Below are 12,748 nucleotides of genomic sequence, written 5' to 3'. Positions count from 1 at the left end.
ACCCAAAACAACTTTATAAATCCTGAAATTACATGGCTCAGTGAAGCACTCTGAATTTCAAGACAGACTGTGCCCTTCAAGCCTCTGGTATACATACTTTTCATATTCATTTTAACCACATCAAGAAATTCCCTAAGAGATTCCATTTTCTTGGTAAGGGAGGTTACAAAAGAGAATGTGAAATGGACTCATTTTCTCAAGCAAAATGAAACACTTTTATGTTTTATTCATGCAAAGTGTAAACTCCTTTCCTTTGCGGCATTACAAATTGAATTTGCGCTTGTAAATTGCTGTAAGAAAAAAAAAAAGGAATCAAGAGCAAAAGAAAGTATTAAAAGAAAAAAAAGCAGGAATACAAAGGCCTTCTTTTAGAGAATGAAAACTCAGGGGTCCAGTGGGAGAAATACAACCTTTCACTGACAAACATACTTTTTTATTTACTGTTTCTAAAAGGAATCTAGCTCAAGGGCCCCCAACCACTACATGAGCTTTCTGAGGTCCTGACAGCTGATGCAGAACCCTCAGTGTATTTCTAAATTACACTTATCTGCTAACATTGAGTAAGAATAAGAAATGGTTTAAAAAACATGAGTCGGCTTCCCTGGTGGCACAGTGGTCGAGAGTCCGCCTGCCGATGCAGGGGACACGGGTTCGTGCCCCGGTCCGGGAAGATCCCACATGCCGCGGAGCGGCTAGGCCCGTGAGCCATGGCCACTGATCCTGTGTGTCCGGAGCCTGTGCTCCGCAACGGGTGAGGCCACAACAGTGAGAGGCCCGTACCGCAAAAAACAACAAACAAACAAAACAAAACATGAGTAACTCAGCCCACATTTCAAAAACATAATGAAGGCAAGGTAACCTAATTTACACTGATCTCACTGGGTGGCAAGGGGAGTGGCTCTTCCTGCTTTGTAGGACAACTGAACTCTGTCTGAAACAGCCTCTCGCCCTCTGTTATCAATGATAAACTGTCCTCGAAACCTCCCTGAGGTCTGACCCCTCCCTCACCCTCCCTGTCTTTGAAAGGAAGCCATGTAATTAGTTGTCTCTGCTAGTGGATGTTGCTTTAACGGATCAAGAGCTAACATTCATTAAGCATTTTCCACATCCCCCATCAGTGGGCCAGTTACTATACACACAGAGGCACATACATACACGTGCTCTGTTATCCTTATTATCACCCTCGTTTCACAGATGAGAGAAAACTAAGCTCAGGGCTTGAATAATTTTCTCAATTGGAATTTTTTTTTTTTTTTTTTTTTTTGCGGTACGCGGGCCTCTCACTGTTGTGGCCTCTCCCGTTGCGGAGCACAGGCTCCGGATGCGCAGGCTCAGCGGCCATGGCTCACGGGCCCAGCCACTCCGCGGCATGTGGGATCTTCCCGGACCAGGGTACGAACCCGTGTCCCCTGCATCGGCAGGCGGACTCTCAACCACTGCGCCACCAGGGAAGCCGTCAACTGGAATTTAAATCATATTTTCTCCCTGAACAAAGAGCATTTGGCCTTACTTTAAAGAGTTGGGGTGAACTGAAAACCTCATCGATGAAATCCACTCACAAGCTAACCTTACAAAAACACAACCCCATCCAGCTGTACACGTATATCATGATCTTCACCTTGACTCCTGTCTTGAAAACAAACTTGGAGGACAGGAAGTAGGGAAGGATCAAGTATCTTACACTCTTCCATCAAGGCTAAATGTTTTTAATGATACACGAACATCCTCAGATATTTTCCTCTGTAAAATTAATCAGTTCACGCCAATGCATCAACTCCAGTGCTCCAGCTCTGCTAAGCAATTGAATGACAGGTGTGGATGCATAATCTATCCACTCATTTCCCCCCAAAGCACCTGGTCCAGCTGTCACCGTTCATCACTGTTACAAAAGCTCAAAGACACAGCTGCGCGCCCACGAAGGTTTATCCAATCAGCTGTCAGAGGACATTGCAGCTCTCTCTTTTGCAGACCATTTTTCACCTGTGATTCCAGCAAAAATGCTTGTTCTTTGATGAACGCTTAACCACTTTCCTTTCAGGCTTAGGACTTGGAACTGAATCAAAAAACTATCAAATCCACTACTGCCCATCTCTGGGAGACCAAGGATGGCGAAGCCAAGGCAGAGCCACCTAGAGGATCCCATGACCCAGTAAGCCAGGATGCCCAGGAACGGAGCCACCCCAGGGCAGCAGTCTCTCTGTCGTCTGGGATTTTCAGCAGCTTCTGCAATGCTCTTGCCCCTTTTCAACAGAGCAATACATAATCATCCTACAGCTTGTCCTAAATGCTAGGAGAGCCTCGGGTATACCTCGAGAGTTGACAAAGATGAATTTAATTCAAGAGTTAGATGTATTTCATGTAGCCCAATTACTTAATAAAGTATGATGCCTGTGATTACTGTCACTTTATTAGTTAGAATATGTACTTGAAAATCAGAACTTCCTTGTTTCCAGTCACTGGAGAGCAAAACATTCACAACACACCTATTAAGAAGTACTTGCTGGCAATGACAAATATTCAGTAGAATTTCAGAAAAATACACATTGACTGGAACTTTGGTATGACCAGACATTTCAAACGTTAAAAGAGTTCAGCCATCTTCAAATTCCAGAAGCTCCTTATCAGCATGAGTTAATGATCTAAAGCTTGCGATCTGGATAAACAACAAGGTCCTGCTGTATAACACGGGGAACTATATTCAGTATCCTATGATACACCATAATGGAGAAGAATATGTATATCTATGCATAACTGAATCCCTGTACAGTGTGAATTTTGCTGTACAGCAGAAATGAACACATTATCAATCAACTATACATCAATAAAACAAACTTAAAAAAATAATAAAGCATGTGATTAAAGGCTGTACAACCTCTCCCTTCCAACAAGCCCTCTACAAAGAAAATACCAATAGCAGAGCATCTGAGATAGCTGAGACTCAACAGACTGCAGAGAAGACAAAAAAAAAAAAAAAAAAAGGTGGGAGTTCAGAAAGCCTGGATGAGTAGGGAACTTAGATGAATGAGGATGAGCGGCGGTTGGGGGAGAAATACATGGAATCCGAAGCAGGATCCAGAGTTGACAAAAGGTTTGAGGTGCAGAACGGAAGGGGCTCGGAGGGTTGACGAGGCAGGGATAGAGATGTGCTTTAAGTTTTTACATTTCTATAGAGAGCCTACTGTCAAGTTTCATATTCAGCAACATGCAGTAACAGTGAGGCCGCGCTTCAGGGTTAAGCTAAAACTGGGGCACTGGGTGAGGTGACAAAGGACAGCGCCGGCCCGGGGCACTCACCGGCCGTTGTCGCGGCCCACGCCCCACACGCGGATGCTGGCGATGGGCTGCGTGTGGAGCGCGCTGTGGTCCATGGGGTCCACCAGGCTCAGCGTGTCGTTCTCCAGGACCAGGTACATGTCCTTCCCCTGGGAGTCAACGAGAAGACAGGTTACCTTCCTCACGAAACCACACGTCCTCGGGATGTCTGTGGCTACCTGGGGGTGTCGGTTCAACGATCAAAAACTCACCCTTGTCATTTGTTCTCCTAAGGGAGAAACATCCCCTCCTGATTAAAAGATTCATACATCTTTCACCTTCCCCTCACATGCCCAATTTCTCTCTCCTTCTCCAAATCCTCTGAAATGTGTCCCTAGCCTGCTTTCTAGCTGGTTCTTATCTTTAATTATTTACACTTTGAATCTTTAAGAGAAAAGTCTAATGGCGGGTTCCCTGGAGAATCTGGCCTCTTACTGACTCCAAGTCTGTCATCCTCTCACAACCCCTCTGTCCCCATTCCCTCCCCTCTGGCCAGACCCTACCAGGCATCCCCTTGACGCCCTTCCCAGGTCCACAACATGTCTGTCTCTTCTCAGCTTTTACACCACTTCTTATCTGTGTGATCGGTGCCACAATAGCTAACGCTGAAGTGGCTTTATCACATCTCAGATGTTATGCGACAAGCTTCAGGTTCCTTGGCTCGTGAGTGCTCTAACTTGCCTCACAGCTTGGTTTTATTATCTGTGATTAGCGGATGGGAAAACTGAGGCTTATAGGTTAATTTAAGTAACCTGCTCACGGCCTAACACAGAAGCCGCGAGGCCTTGAGCTGCGCATGTGCTGTTGTGATACCAACACGGGGGAGGCTGAGGTTTCTTGCATCACTCTTCAGGTTTTGGTCCCCTGTCTCCCCACATATTGGCTCTTTGAGGGTAGGAATGCTAGGTCATCCAACTTCACTCCCTTTGCAAATCCTCAGGCATCATTTTAAGAAATTATTAAACTGTCCACTGAAGGTCACGGTCAGCCCAGATGCTGTGGCGTGGACGCTAGGGCGGTCTAGCAGGCAGCACAGTGAGGCTTCCTGGCAGATCTTCAAATCCAAAGCAGGACAGATGCTCCTTGGTCTGGTTTTTGAGAACGATATTTTAGGTCCCCATCAAAGGTTCTCAGAGTAAACACAAGCTCTGCTGTCGAAGTGGCAGACATGGGTGTTTCGGTGCCTCTGCTAGTCAATGTCTAAGCTAAGCGTCTACAGATGAGATCCAGGATGAGCTGAAATCATCCCCCTACCCTGCACTGAGCTGGGTGGTGTAGTTCTTTTGGATTGATTCAGCTTAGAAACCACAACTGATCCACACAAAGGCAACACAGGCCATCTTCGTCAATGACCTCTGTCGACAGTCATCGTATTACTGGACAGGACCGGTGACAGCTGCCAGCTGGTCATCTGAAGTGAGAATGGTTGGCTGAGTGCGCACTATCCCTGAATGAAAACGCATCGTGGCTTCTATTGAGTTCATTAGGCACACTCGTGTCTTCCCATACGTGCCCTTTCCCTTTTCTCATGAACACTCAGCAACTCCCGGTTGACCACTGTAAAGTCTTGCTAATTGGTTTTTGTAACCCAAACGACCAGTGCTTATGCAGGTGTCATCTAAAGATGGGACACTCATCTGAAAGTCATGACTTTATTTTCAGTCAGCCAATCAACAAACCTTTAAGGAGTTGTGCTGTGCGTGGCAAGGCATGGCAAAAAGTCGCAGCTCATAACCCTAAACACTGAGCTGTACTTTATATACTATGAACTAGAAACACTGCTTGAAGAATTTATCGTTTCAGAAGAAGAGGAAAGGACTGAGAAAAATAGGAATGGCCTAGCGGGGGCTAACTAGGTGGGAAGGCATAGCAGATTTTCAGGCATTGCTGGCCCATCCAAAGCTTTCTTTCCTGCTGGAATCGTGCCAATTGGCGATTCCTTTAGAATCTTACTTAGCTCTTCTAAATAACTGGTGGTGTTCATTAGTCTCTCAAACAGCAGTATAGATTACGCCAGCCGTCCTTCTAAATCCTAGCTGAGATCTATGCCTTTGGTAGAACAGCATTTTGAATGAAGGAGAGAGAAGACAGATGGATAATTGGGTGGGAGAAATAGGCCTGGGTATTGGAAAGGTAATGCAGTGAAAGGATAATAGAGGCAAATACCAAAAAAGTGTCCTTTTTTTGGCAGGAGAACATTCTTCCTCCTCCCCCCCGACCATGCCTGGGATCTAAAAATCTGGTTGGTGATGCAGCTCAGCCCCATTCTAGAGCAGACGGACTCTACCATGCGGAGCCTCGGGAACCTACCTCCTGCTATGACAGTGCTGCTAGGATAAAAGGTGACAGGGGCTCCTAAGAGCCCAATCACAAAGCAAACTTTCGCTGCCAATGCTCTTAACTGGGGACTGATCGAGTGGATTCACGCGGACCACTGTCTCGTGATGCTCCCCATGTGCTTGTTGTACAGGTCTCAGAGCTTGGTAGGAATATGGCTTTTCCAATTTCATGTGATTTTTATACAAATTGGGTATTTTTACTCATGACTTTCTTTTCTGAAATGATCTCAACTAACATTTCAAACTGGAGTTGCTTTGTTCATCACAGTAAGAAAGAATACACAGGTATCAATTCCAAGACTCATGTACGAGGTGGATTTTCAGATCACAAGAAAACTGTATTATAAAAGGATGGTGTGTCAACTTTTAGAGAAGAGGCAACAACATTTTGGGGTGTATAGGTGGGGGTCACGTTCCCCTTTGAGAATGTACTTTGAGAGAGGTATGGCTCTTCTTCCCAGAAAACTGCTCTTGTAGACCAGCTATGCATGGAGGTTAGGGGGTTTCTGGGCCCTTAAGTCCATCCATGGATCCTTGGGGACTCAGGAGACCAAAGTAGATCCTGTCATTTAGACACCGAGAAATGCCCTCTCCCAGGGCCCCAGTCCTCAACGGGCTCTGGCAGGGCTAATAGGTAAATCACAGGTGCATCATGTCTACACCAGCTGCCTTCACGGGAAAGGGACCCCGATAAATACCTTCATCAGCCCTCAGTACCAAATCTCTCGGCTCTCAGAGCTCTGGGGTTTCGTGAGGAGCAGTGGAATGCAAGCAAGTCTGCCATTAATGATTTTCACCTGTTACTTACCTCTCCCCAAATGCCGACTGTATCACGGATGTCATTTTTGCAGTAAGAAAGCTGCCTGATGCAGTTGTTGACGGCAACACTACTCTTGCCAGGGGCGAGGTCCTCCTCTGCCATTTCCACCCACCCCAGAGAGCGCACAGCAAAACACTAGGAGGAAAGTCAGAGAACAGGAGATTACTCACTGGCCACAGGTCAACGTACCTTAAAATCCTCTACAAGGTGTACTCAGTGCGTCTTTAATTACTACAAAATGTTCAATCATCTAATTTAGCAACGTATCCTAGATTGTTAGACAATTAAATTGTGGCTCTTTTTTGCTATTAAAAAAATGTAGTAGGACTTCCCTCGTGGCGCAGTGGTTAAGAATCCACCTGCCAATGCAGGGGACAGGGGTTCGAGCCCTGGTCCGGGAAGATCCCACACGCTGCGGAGTAACTAAGCCTGTGTGCCACAACTACTGAAGCCCACGTGCCCAGAGCCCATGCTCCGCAACAAGAGAAGCCATTGCAATGAGAAGCCCGTGCACCGCAACGAAGAGGAGCCCCCCCTCGCCACAACTAGAGAAAGCCCGCGTGCAGCAATGAAGACCCAATGCAGCCATAAATAAATAAATTTAATTTTAAAAAAATGTAGTAATAACTATCTTCTTGCCTAACTTTCTCTGTGTGTGTGTGCGTGTGTGTGTGTGCTTGTGAGTGTGTTCAGGTTTTTTTTCTTAGAACAGATTACTAGAAGTAGAATTACAGGGCTAATGGGTATAAACATTTCTAAGCACCTGTATCTAGTATAAGGCAGGGTTTTTTTTTTTTATAGTAAGAAATGTAACCCCTGTGAAATTTGTTACTTGTTAAGCACCTGGGAGAAAGAATTAGCTACATGTTTGTCACTTGTTTCTAATAACAATGAGGCAAAATGTATTCTCTAATAACCAGAAATGAAAAAAAAAAAAAGAGGAGAGAAGATGTGCTTTCATGATAATAGGTGTCAGTGTTTGTTACTAGCACCAAATCCTGAAAGCCTGCAGAATGGATGGACTTGTGAGATACCTTAGAGCACAAATTCCCTTTATTCTTTTATCATTTAGAGATATTTGATTTGAGATCACACTCCCTGTCTTCCTTGTAAAAGTTCAGGTGTTCAATTTTAAGAAATATAGAAAGTATCTTATCCATATTGTAACAAGCAAAACATCCAAGAATTTATAAAGAAAGAAGTTCCTGGGACATACGAGGGTGATCTGGCTAGAGCATCTGCCTAGCTGTTAATCATCAGGTTTACCAGGTGGCTGGAACTGCGGTTTCTCACCGCAACCTGTGACCTGGGTCTCCTTCTGAGCTGCACATCAACTGAAGAGACCACCTTTTAAGGACAGGAGGGCAGATAAGGTGCCACACTTCTGTGGAGCCAACAGGCTGTTTCTCAAAGAGTGTCTTCTGAAGTTCCCCAAAGTGAACTTCATAATACAATGAAGAAATGCAGCCAACTGTCCCAAAGTGACCACATTCATTCTAGTTCAACCTTCTCTGTTTCAGACCCCACACCCAGACTTGGTGCCTCCTTTCTGAATTGCTAATCACACTTTCTCAGGGGAAAACAAAACATGGAAAGACCAAAGACAACCCGGTTACGCTAACAGAAGGTGGATCCTCACATCCTAAAGGGAAGGACCGAGGTACCTGCGTCACCGCCCGGAGTGGAACGTTTCCTGCCCTACAACAACCGCGAAAGCTACTCAGGACCCTGTGTCCTGGGGAAAGGTTCTGGGAGATGTCCTCACATTTCACGTGCTCATGTGTTTCTGTTGGAGAGAAACTGCCCAAGGGGAAGAGGATGTCACAGGTGCAAGGGCAGCCCCTTACCCAGAACTTCATGGGGCTATGCCCAGGAACTTCCCTCCCTTGTTGGTTCCCAACATAGTCCCTCGTGAGTAAACACGCAATGCCACAACCCAGCCCTCCCCCGTCATTTTCATCTTGTCACGTACCACCTTGTAATGGAAAAACCCAGCTTTTCCGCCTTTACCAAATGTGTGGAGGTTTTCCTCCACACCAACAAGCGATTCTCAGACACCAGTAGGGTGTCCGAGAATTCAACTCAATTCTGACACCATCTACCTGGAGAGAGCGTCAGATCCCGCAGGTTAAGGGCTCAGTTCTACAAGACTGTCCCCCCAACAACTGCCCGCCCCACCTCCTGCCTCCGCCAACTTCACATGCCAACCCCAAGTCCAGGGTGTCGCCTGTACTTCTGGCCGACCAGCTACAGATCGAGGTTCGGATGACCCCCTTCTTGAGTTCAATTAATTTGCTAGAGTGGCTCACAGAACTCAGAGAAACACTTTGTATACCAGATCACTAGTTTATTATAAAAGGACATAACTCAGGAGTAAATAGCCAGAGGGAAGAGATGCACAGGGCAAGGTATGGGGAGAGGGCCTGGAGCTCCCATGCCCTCCCCAGGCGCCACTCTCCCCGGGTTCCACGTGTTCGCTGGCCTGGAAACTCTCTGAACCCTGCCCTCTGGGTTTTGTGGAGGCTTCATCATATACGTGCGACTGATTAAGTCACTGGCCACTGGTGGCTGAACTCAACCTCCGGGCCCTCTCCCTTCCCTGGAGGTGGGCGTGGAACTGGAAGTCCCAACCCTCTAATAAAATGGTGGGCTCCACTGGCAACTAGCCCCCATCGTTAGGTGAGTTCTAGAAGTCACCTCATAGGTACTTAGTCATTTAATCCTCTCCTCAACCCTGTGAGGTCGATAAGAAGTTACTGTACCCATTTCATAGAAAGGAAAGTGAGTGAAGCACAAGGCTGATAAGCGGTGGACCCAGGATGCAAGTTAGGCAGTGCGACTTCTGCACCCTCACTCTTAACCACGCTGCCATATGCCTGAGAGCTTGCTGGAGGGACAGCATCCGATGGGGCTGGGTCCACAACAGAGGCACAGTGGTGTCAATACAGTTTGAGTGTACCTGGCCCAAGAGCAGGGACAGCCTAAATTATAATCTTAGCTCTGACTTACAGGTACTGTGATCTTGGCCGTATAACTTACAGAGTCCCAATTTTTTTCTTATTTGCAAAAATGGGAATAATAATGATAGCTAACTCAGAGGGTTCTTACAAGGAGAAAACAACATAATACAGGCAGAAAACCTAGCACACAGAAAACACTCCATGAGCATTGCTGAGTGAAAGAGCAAATGAATATAGTGTCACATACATCTTAAAAGGAGTCATCAAAGGGGGAAAATGAAAGGAGATTTGAAATCAGCGTGACCCTATGCTCCAATTATCCTCAGGAGGGTTCTGATTTATCTTTGTTGCTCTGGAAAAATTATTAAGAGCAGCTCCTTTTACTCTTAAAAGTGTCCTAATTTGTATAATAAATTATTGTAACTACTCTAGCCAAAATTCCAGTGATGAATCTGGTAAAGTTGCAGGATACAAAATTAATGCACAGAAATCTCTTGCATTCCTATACACTAATGATGACAAATCTGAGAGAGAAATTAAGGAAACACTCCCATTTACCACAGCAACAAAAAGAATAAAATACCTAGGAATAAACCTACCTAGGGAGACAAAAGACCTGTATGCAGAAAACTGTAAGACACTGATGAAAGAAATTAAAGACGATACAAACAGATGGAAAGATACACCATGCTCTTGGATTGGAAGAATCAATACTGTGAAAATGACTATACCACCCAAAGCAATGTACAGATTCAATGCAATCCCTATCAAATTACCAATGGCATTTTTTACAGAACTAGAACAAAAAATCTTAAAATTTGTATGGAGACACAAAAGACCCCGAATAGCCAAAGCAGTCTTGAGGGAAAAAAACGGAGCTGGAGGAATCAGGCTCCCTGACTTCAGACTCTACCTACAAAGCTACAGTAATCAAGACAATATGGTACTGGCACAAAAACAGAAATATAGATCAATGGAACAAGATAGAAAGCCCAGAGATAAACCCACGCACTTATGGTCAAAGGAGGCAAGGATATACAATGGAGAAAAGACAGTCTCTTCAATAAGTGGTGTGGGAAAACTGGACAGCTACATGTAAAAGAATGAAATTAGAACACTCCCTAACACCATACACAAAAATAAACTCAAAATGGATTAGAGACCTAAATGTAAGACTGGACATTATAAAACTCTTAGAGGAAAACATAGGCAGAACACTCTTTGACATAAATCACAGCAAGATCTTTTTTGATCCACCTCCTAGAGTAATGGAAATAAAAACAAAAACAGGGCTTCCCTGGTGGCGCAGTGGTTGAGAGTCCGCCTGCTGATGCAGGGGACACGGGTTCGTGTCCTGGTCTGGGAAGATCCCACATGCCGTGGAGCGGCTGGGCCCGTGAGCCATGGCCGCTGGGCCTACGCGTCCGGAGCCTGTGTTCCGCAACGGGAGAGGCCACAGCAGGGAGAGGTCCGTGTACCGCAAAAACAAACAAAAAAAACAAAAACAAATGGGACCTAAAGAAACTTAAAAACTTTTGCAAAGCAAAGGAAACTACAAACAAGACAAAAAGACAACCCTCAGAATGGGAGAAAAAAATTGCAAACGAATCAACGGACAAAGAATTAATCTCCAAAATATATAAACAGCTCAAGCAGCTCAATATCAAAAAACAAACAACCCAATCCAAAAATGGGTAGAAGACCTAAATAGACATTTCTCCAAAGAAGCCTTACAGATGGCCAAGAAGCACATGAAATCTGCTCAACTTCACTAATTATTAGAGAAATGCAAATCAAAACTACAATGAGGTATCATCTCACACCAGTTAGAATGTCCATCATCAGAAAATCTACAAACAACAAATGCTGGAGAGGGTGTGGAGAAAAGGGAACCCCCTTGCACTGTTGGAGGGAATGTAAATTGATACAGCCACTATGGAAAACAGTATGGAGGTTCCTTAGAAAACTAAAAATGGAATTATCATATGACCCAGCAATACCACTACTGGGCATATACCCAGAGAAAACCGTAATTCAAAAAGACACATGCACGCCAATGTTCATTGCAGAACTATTTACAATAGCCAGGTCATGGAAGCAACCTAAATGCCCATTGACAGACAAATGGATAAAGAAGATGTGGTACATATATACAATGGAATATTACTCAGCCATAAAACGGAACGAAATTGGGTCATTTGTAGAGACGTGGATGGATCTAGAGACTGTCATACAGAGTGAAGTAAGTCAGAAAGAGATAAACAAATATCGTATATTAACACATATATGTAGAACCTAGAAAAATGCTACAGATGAACTGGTCTGCAGGACAGAAATTGAGACACAGATGTAGAGAACAAACGTATGGACACCAAGCGGGGAAAGCGGGGTGTGTGTGTGTGTGTGTGTGTGTGTGTGTATGATGAATTGGGAGATTGGGATTGACAAGTATACACTGATGTGTACAAAATGGATAACTAATAAGAACCTGCTTTATAAAAATAAATAAATAAAATTCAAAAAAAATTCCAGTGAATTCAGCCTCTGGCATAGAAACCAAGGCTTGGATGGGACACTGAGATATGCCCTGGTGGAAATGGGGTTCAAGATCAACAGCAGCTGCTGTCAGTACAGCATCCCGGTGATCCTGGTGGGGGTGAACCCTAAAACACCAGCATTACTGTGGGATGGTCCTCTGCCCTAAAACTAGAAGCCAGGAGCACATTTCCCCACTTTCTCTAATAGCCTACTCGAGAGTCCTACAGCCTGTGAAGACTCAAAGAATGTATTAACAATAAGGAAGGTGAAAAAGAATATTGGCTGCATAAAAAGAAACGAAATTGAGTTATTTGTAATGAGGTGGATGGACCTCGAGTCTGTCATACAGAGTGAAGTAAGTCAGAAAGAGAAAGACAAATGCCGTATGCTAACACATATATATGGACTCTTAAAAAAAAAAAAGTTATGAAGAACCTAGGGGCAGGACAGGAATAAAGACGCAGACGTAGAGAATGGACTTGAGGACACAGGGAGAGGGAAGGGTAAGCTGGGACGAAGTGAGAGAGTGGCATGGACTTATATACACTACCAAATGTAAAACAGATAGCTAGTGGGCAGCAGCCGCATAGCACAGGGAGATCAGCTCGGTGCTTTGTGACCACCTAGAGGGGTGGGATAGGGAGGGTGGGAGGGAGATGCTAGAGGGAGGGGATATGGGGATATATGTGTACATATAGCTGATTCATTTTGTTATAGAGCAGAAACTAACACACCATTGTAAAGCAATTATACTCCAATAAAGATGTTTTAAAAAAATT

General features: G+C 44.8%; 1 protein-coding gene across 12 annotated transcripts in view; it reads right to left on the bottom strand.

Annotated features, from left to right (window-relative positions):
- The window catches only part of APBB2 (amyloid beta precursor protein binding family B member 2), a 375,435-nt gene that overhangs the window by 63,673 nt on the left and 299,014 nt on the right, over positions 1–12,748 (bottom strand). For all 12 annotated transcript variants that reach the window (XM_060012656.1, XM_060012655.1, XM_060012657.1 and 9 more), the window contains 2 exons: positions 6,460–6,606; positions 3,295–3,422 (listed from right to left, as the gene is read on the bottom strand). In XM_060012656.1, coding sequence (XP_059868639.1) covers positions 3,295–3,422; positions 6,460–6,606 — 275 coding nt within the window. The remainder of the gene's footprint in view (positions 1–3,294; positions 3,423–6,459; positions 6,607–12,748) is intronic.

This window comes from Delphinus delphis, chromosome 5 (assembly GCF_949987515.2).
Source record: "Delphinus delphis chromosome 5, mDelDel1.2, whole genome shotgun sequence".
Classification (NCBI taxonomy): Eukaryota; Metazoa; Chordata; class Mammalia; order Artiodactyla; family Delphinidae; genus Delphinus; species Delphinus delphis.
Note: the sequence above shows the minus strand (reverse complement) of the source record. Positions and strands in the feature narration are given on the sequence as shown.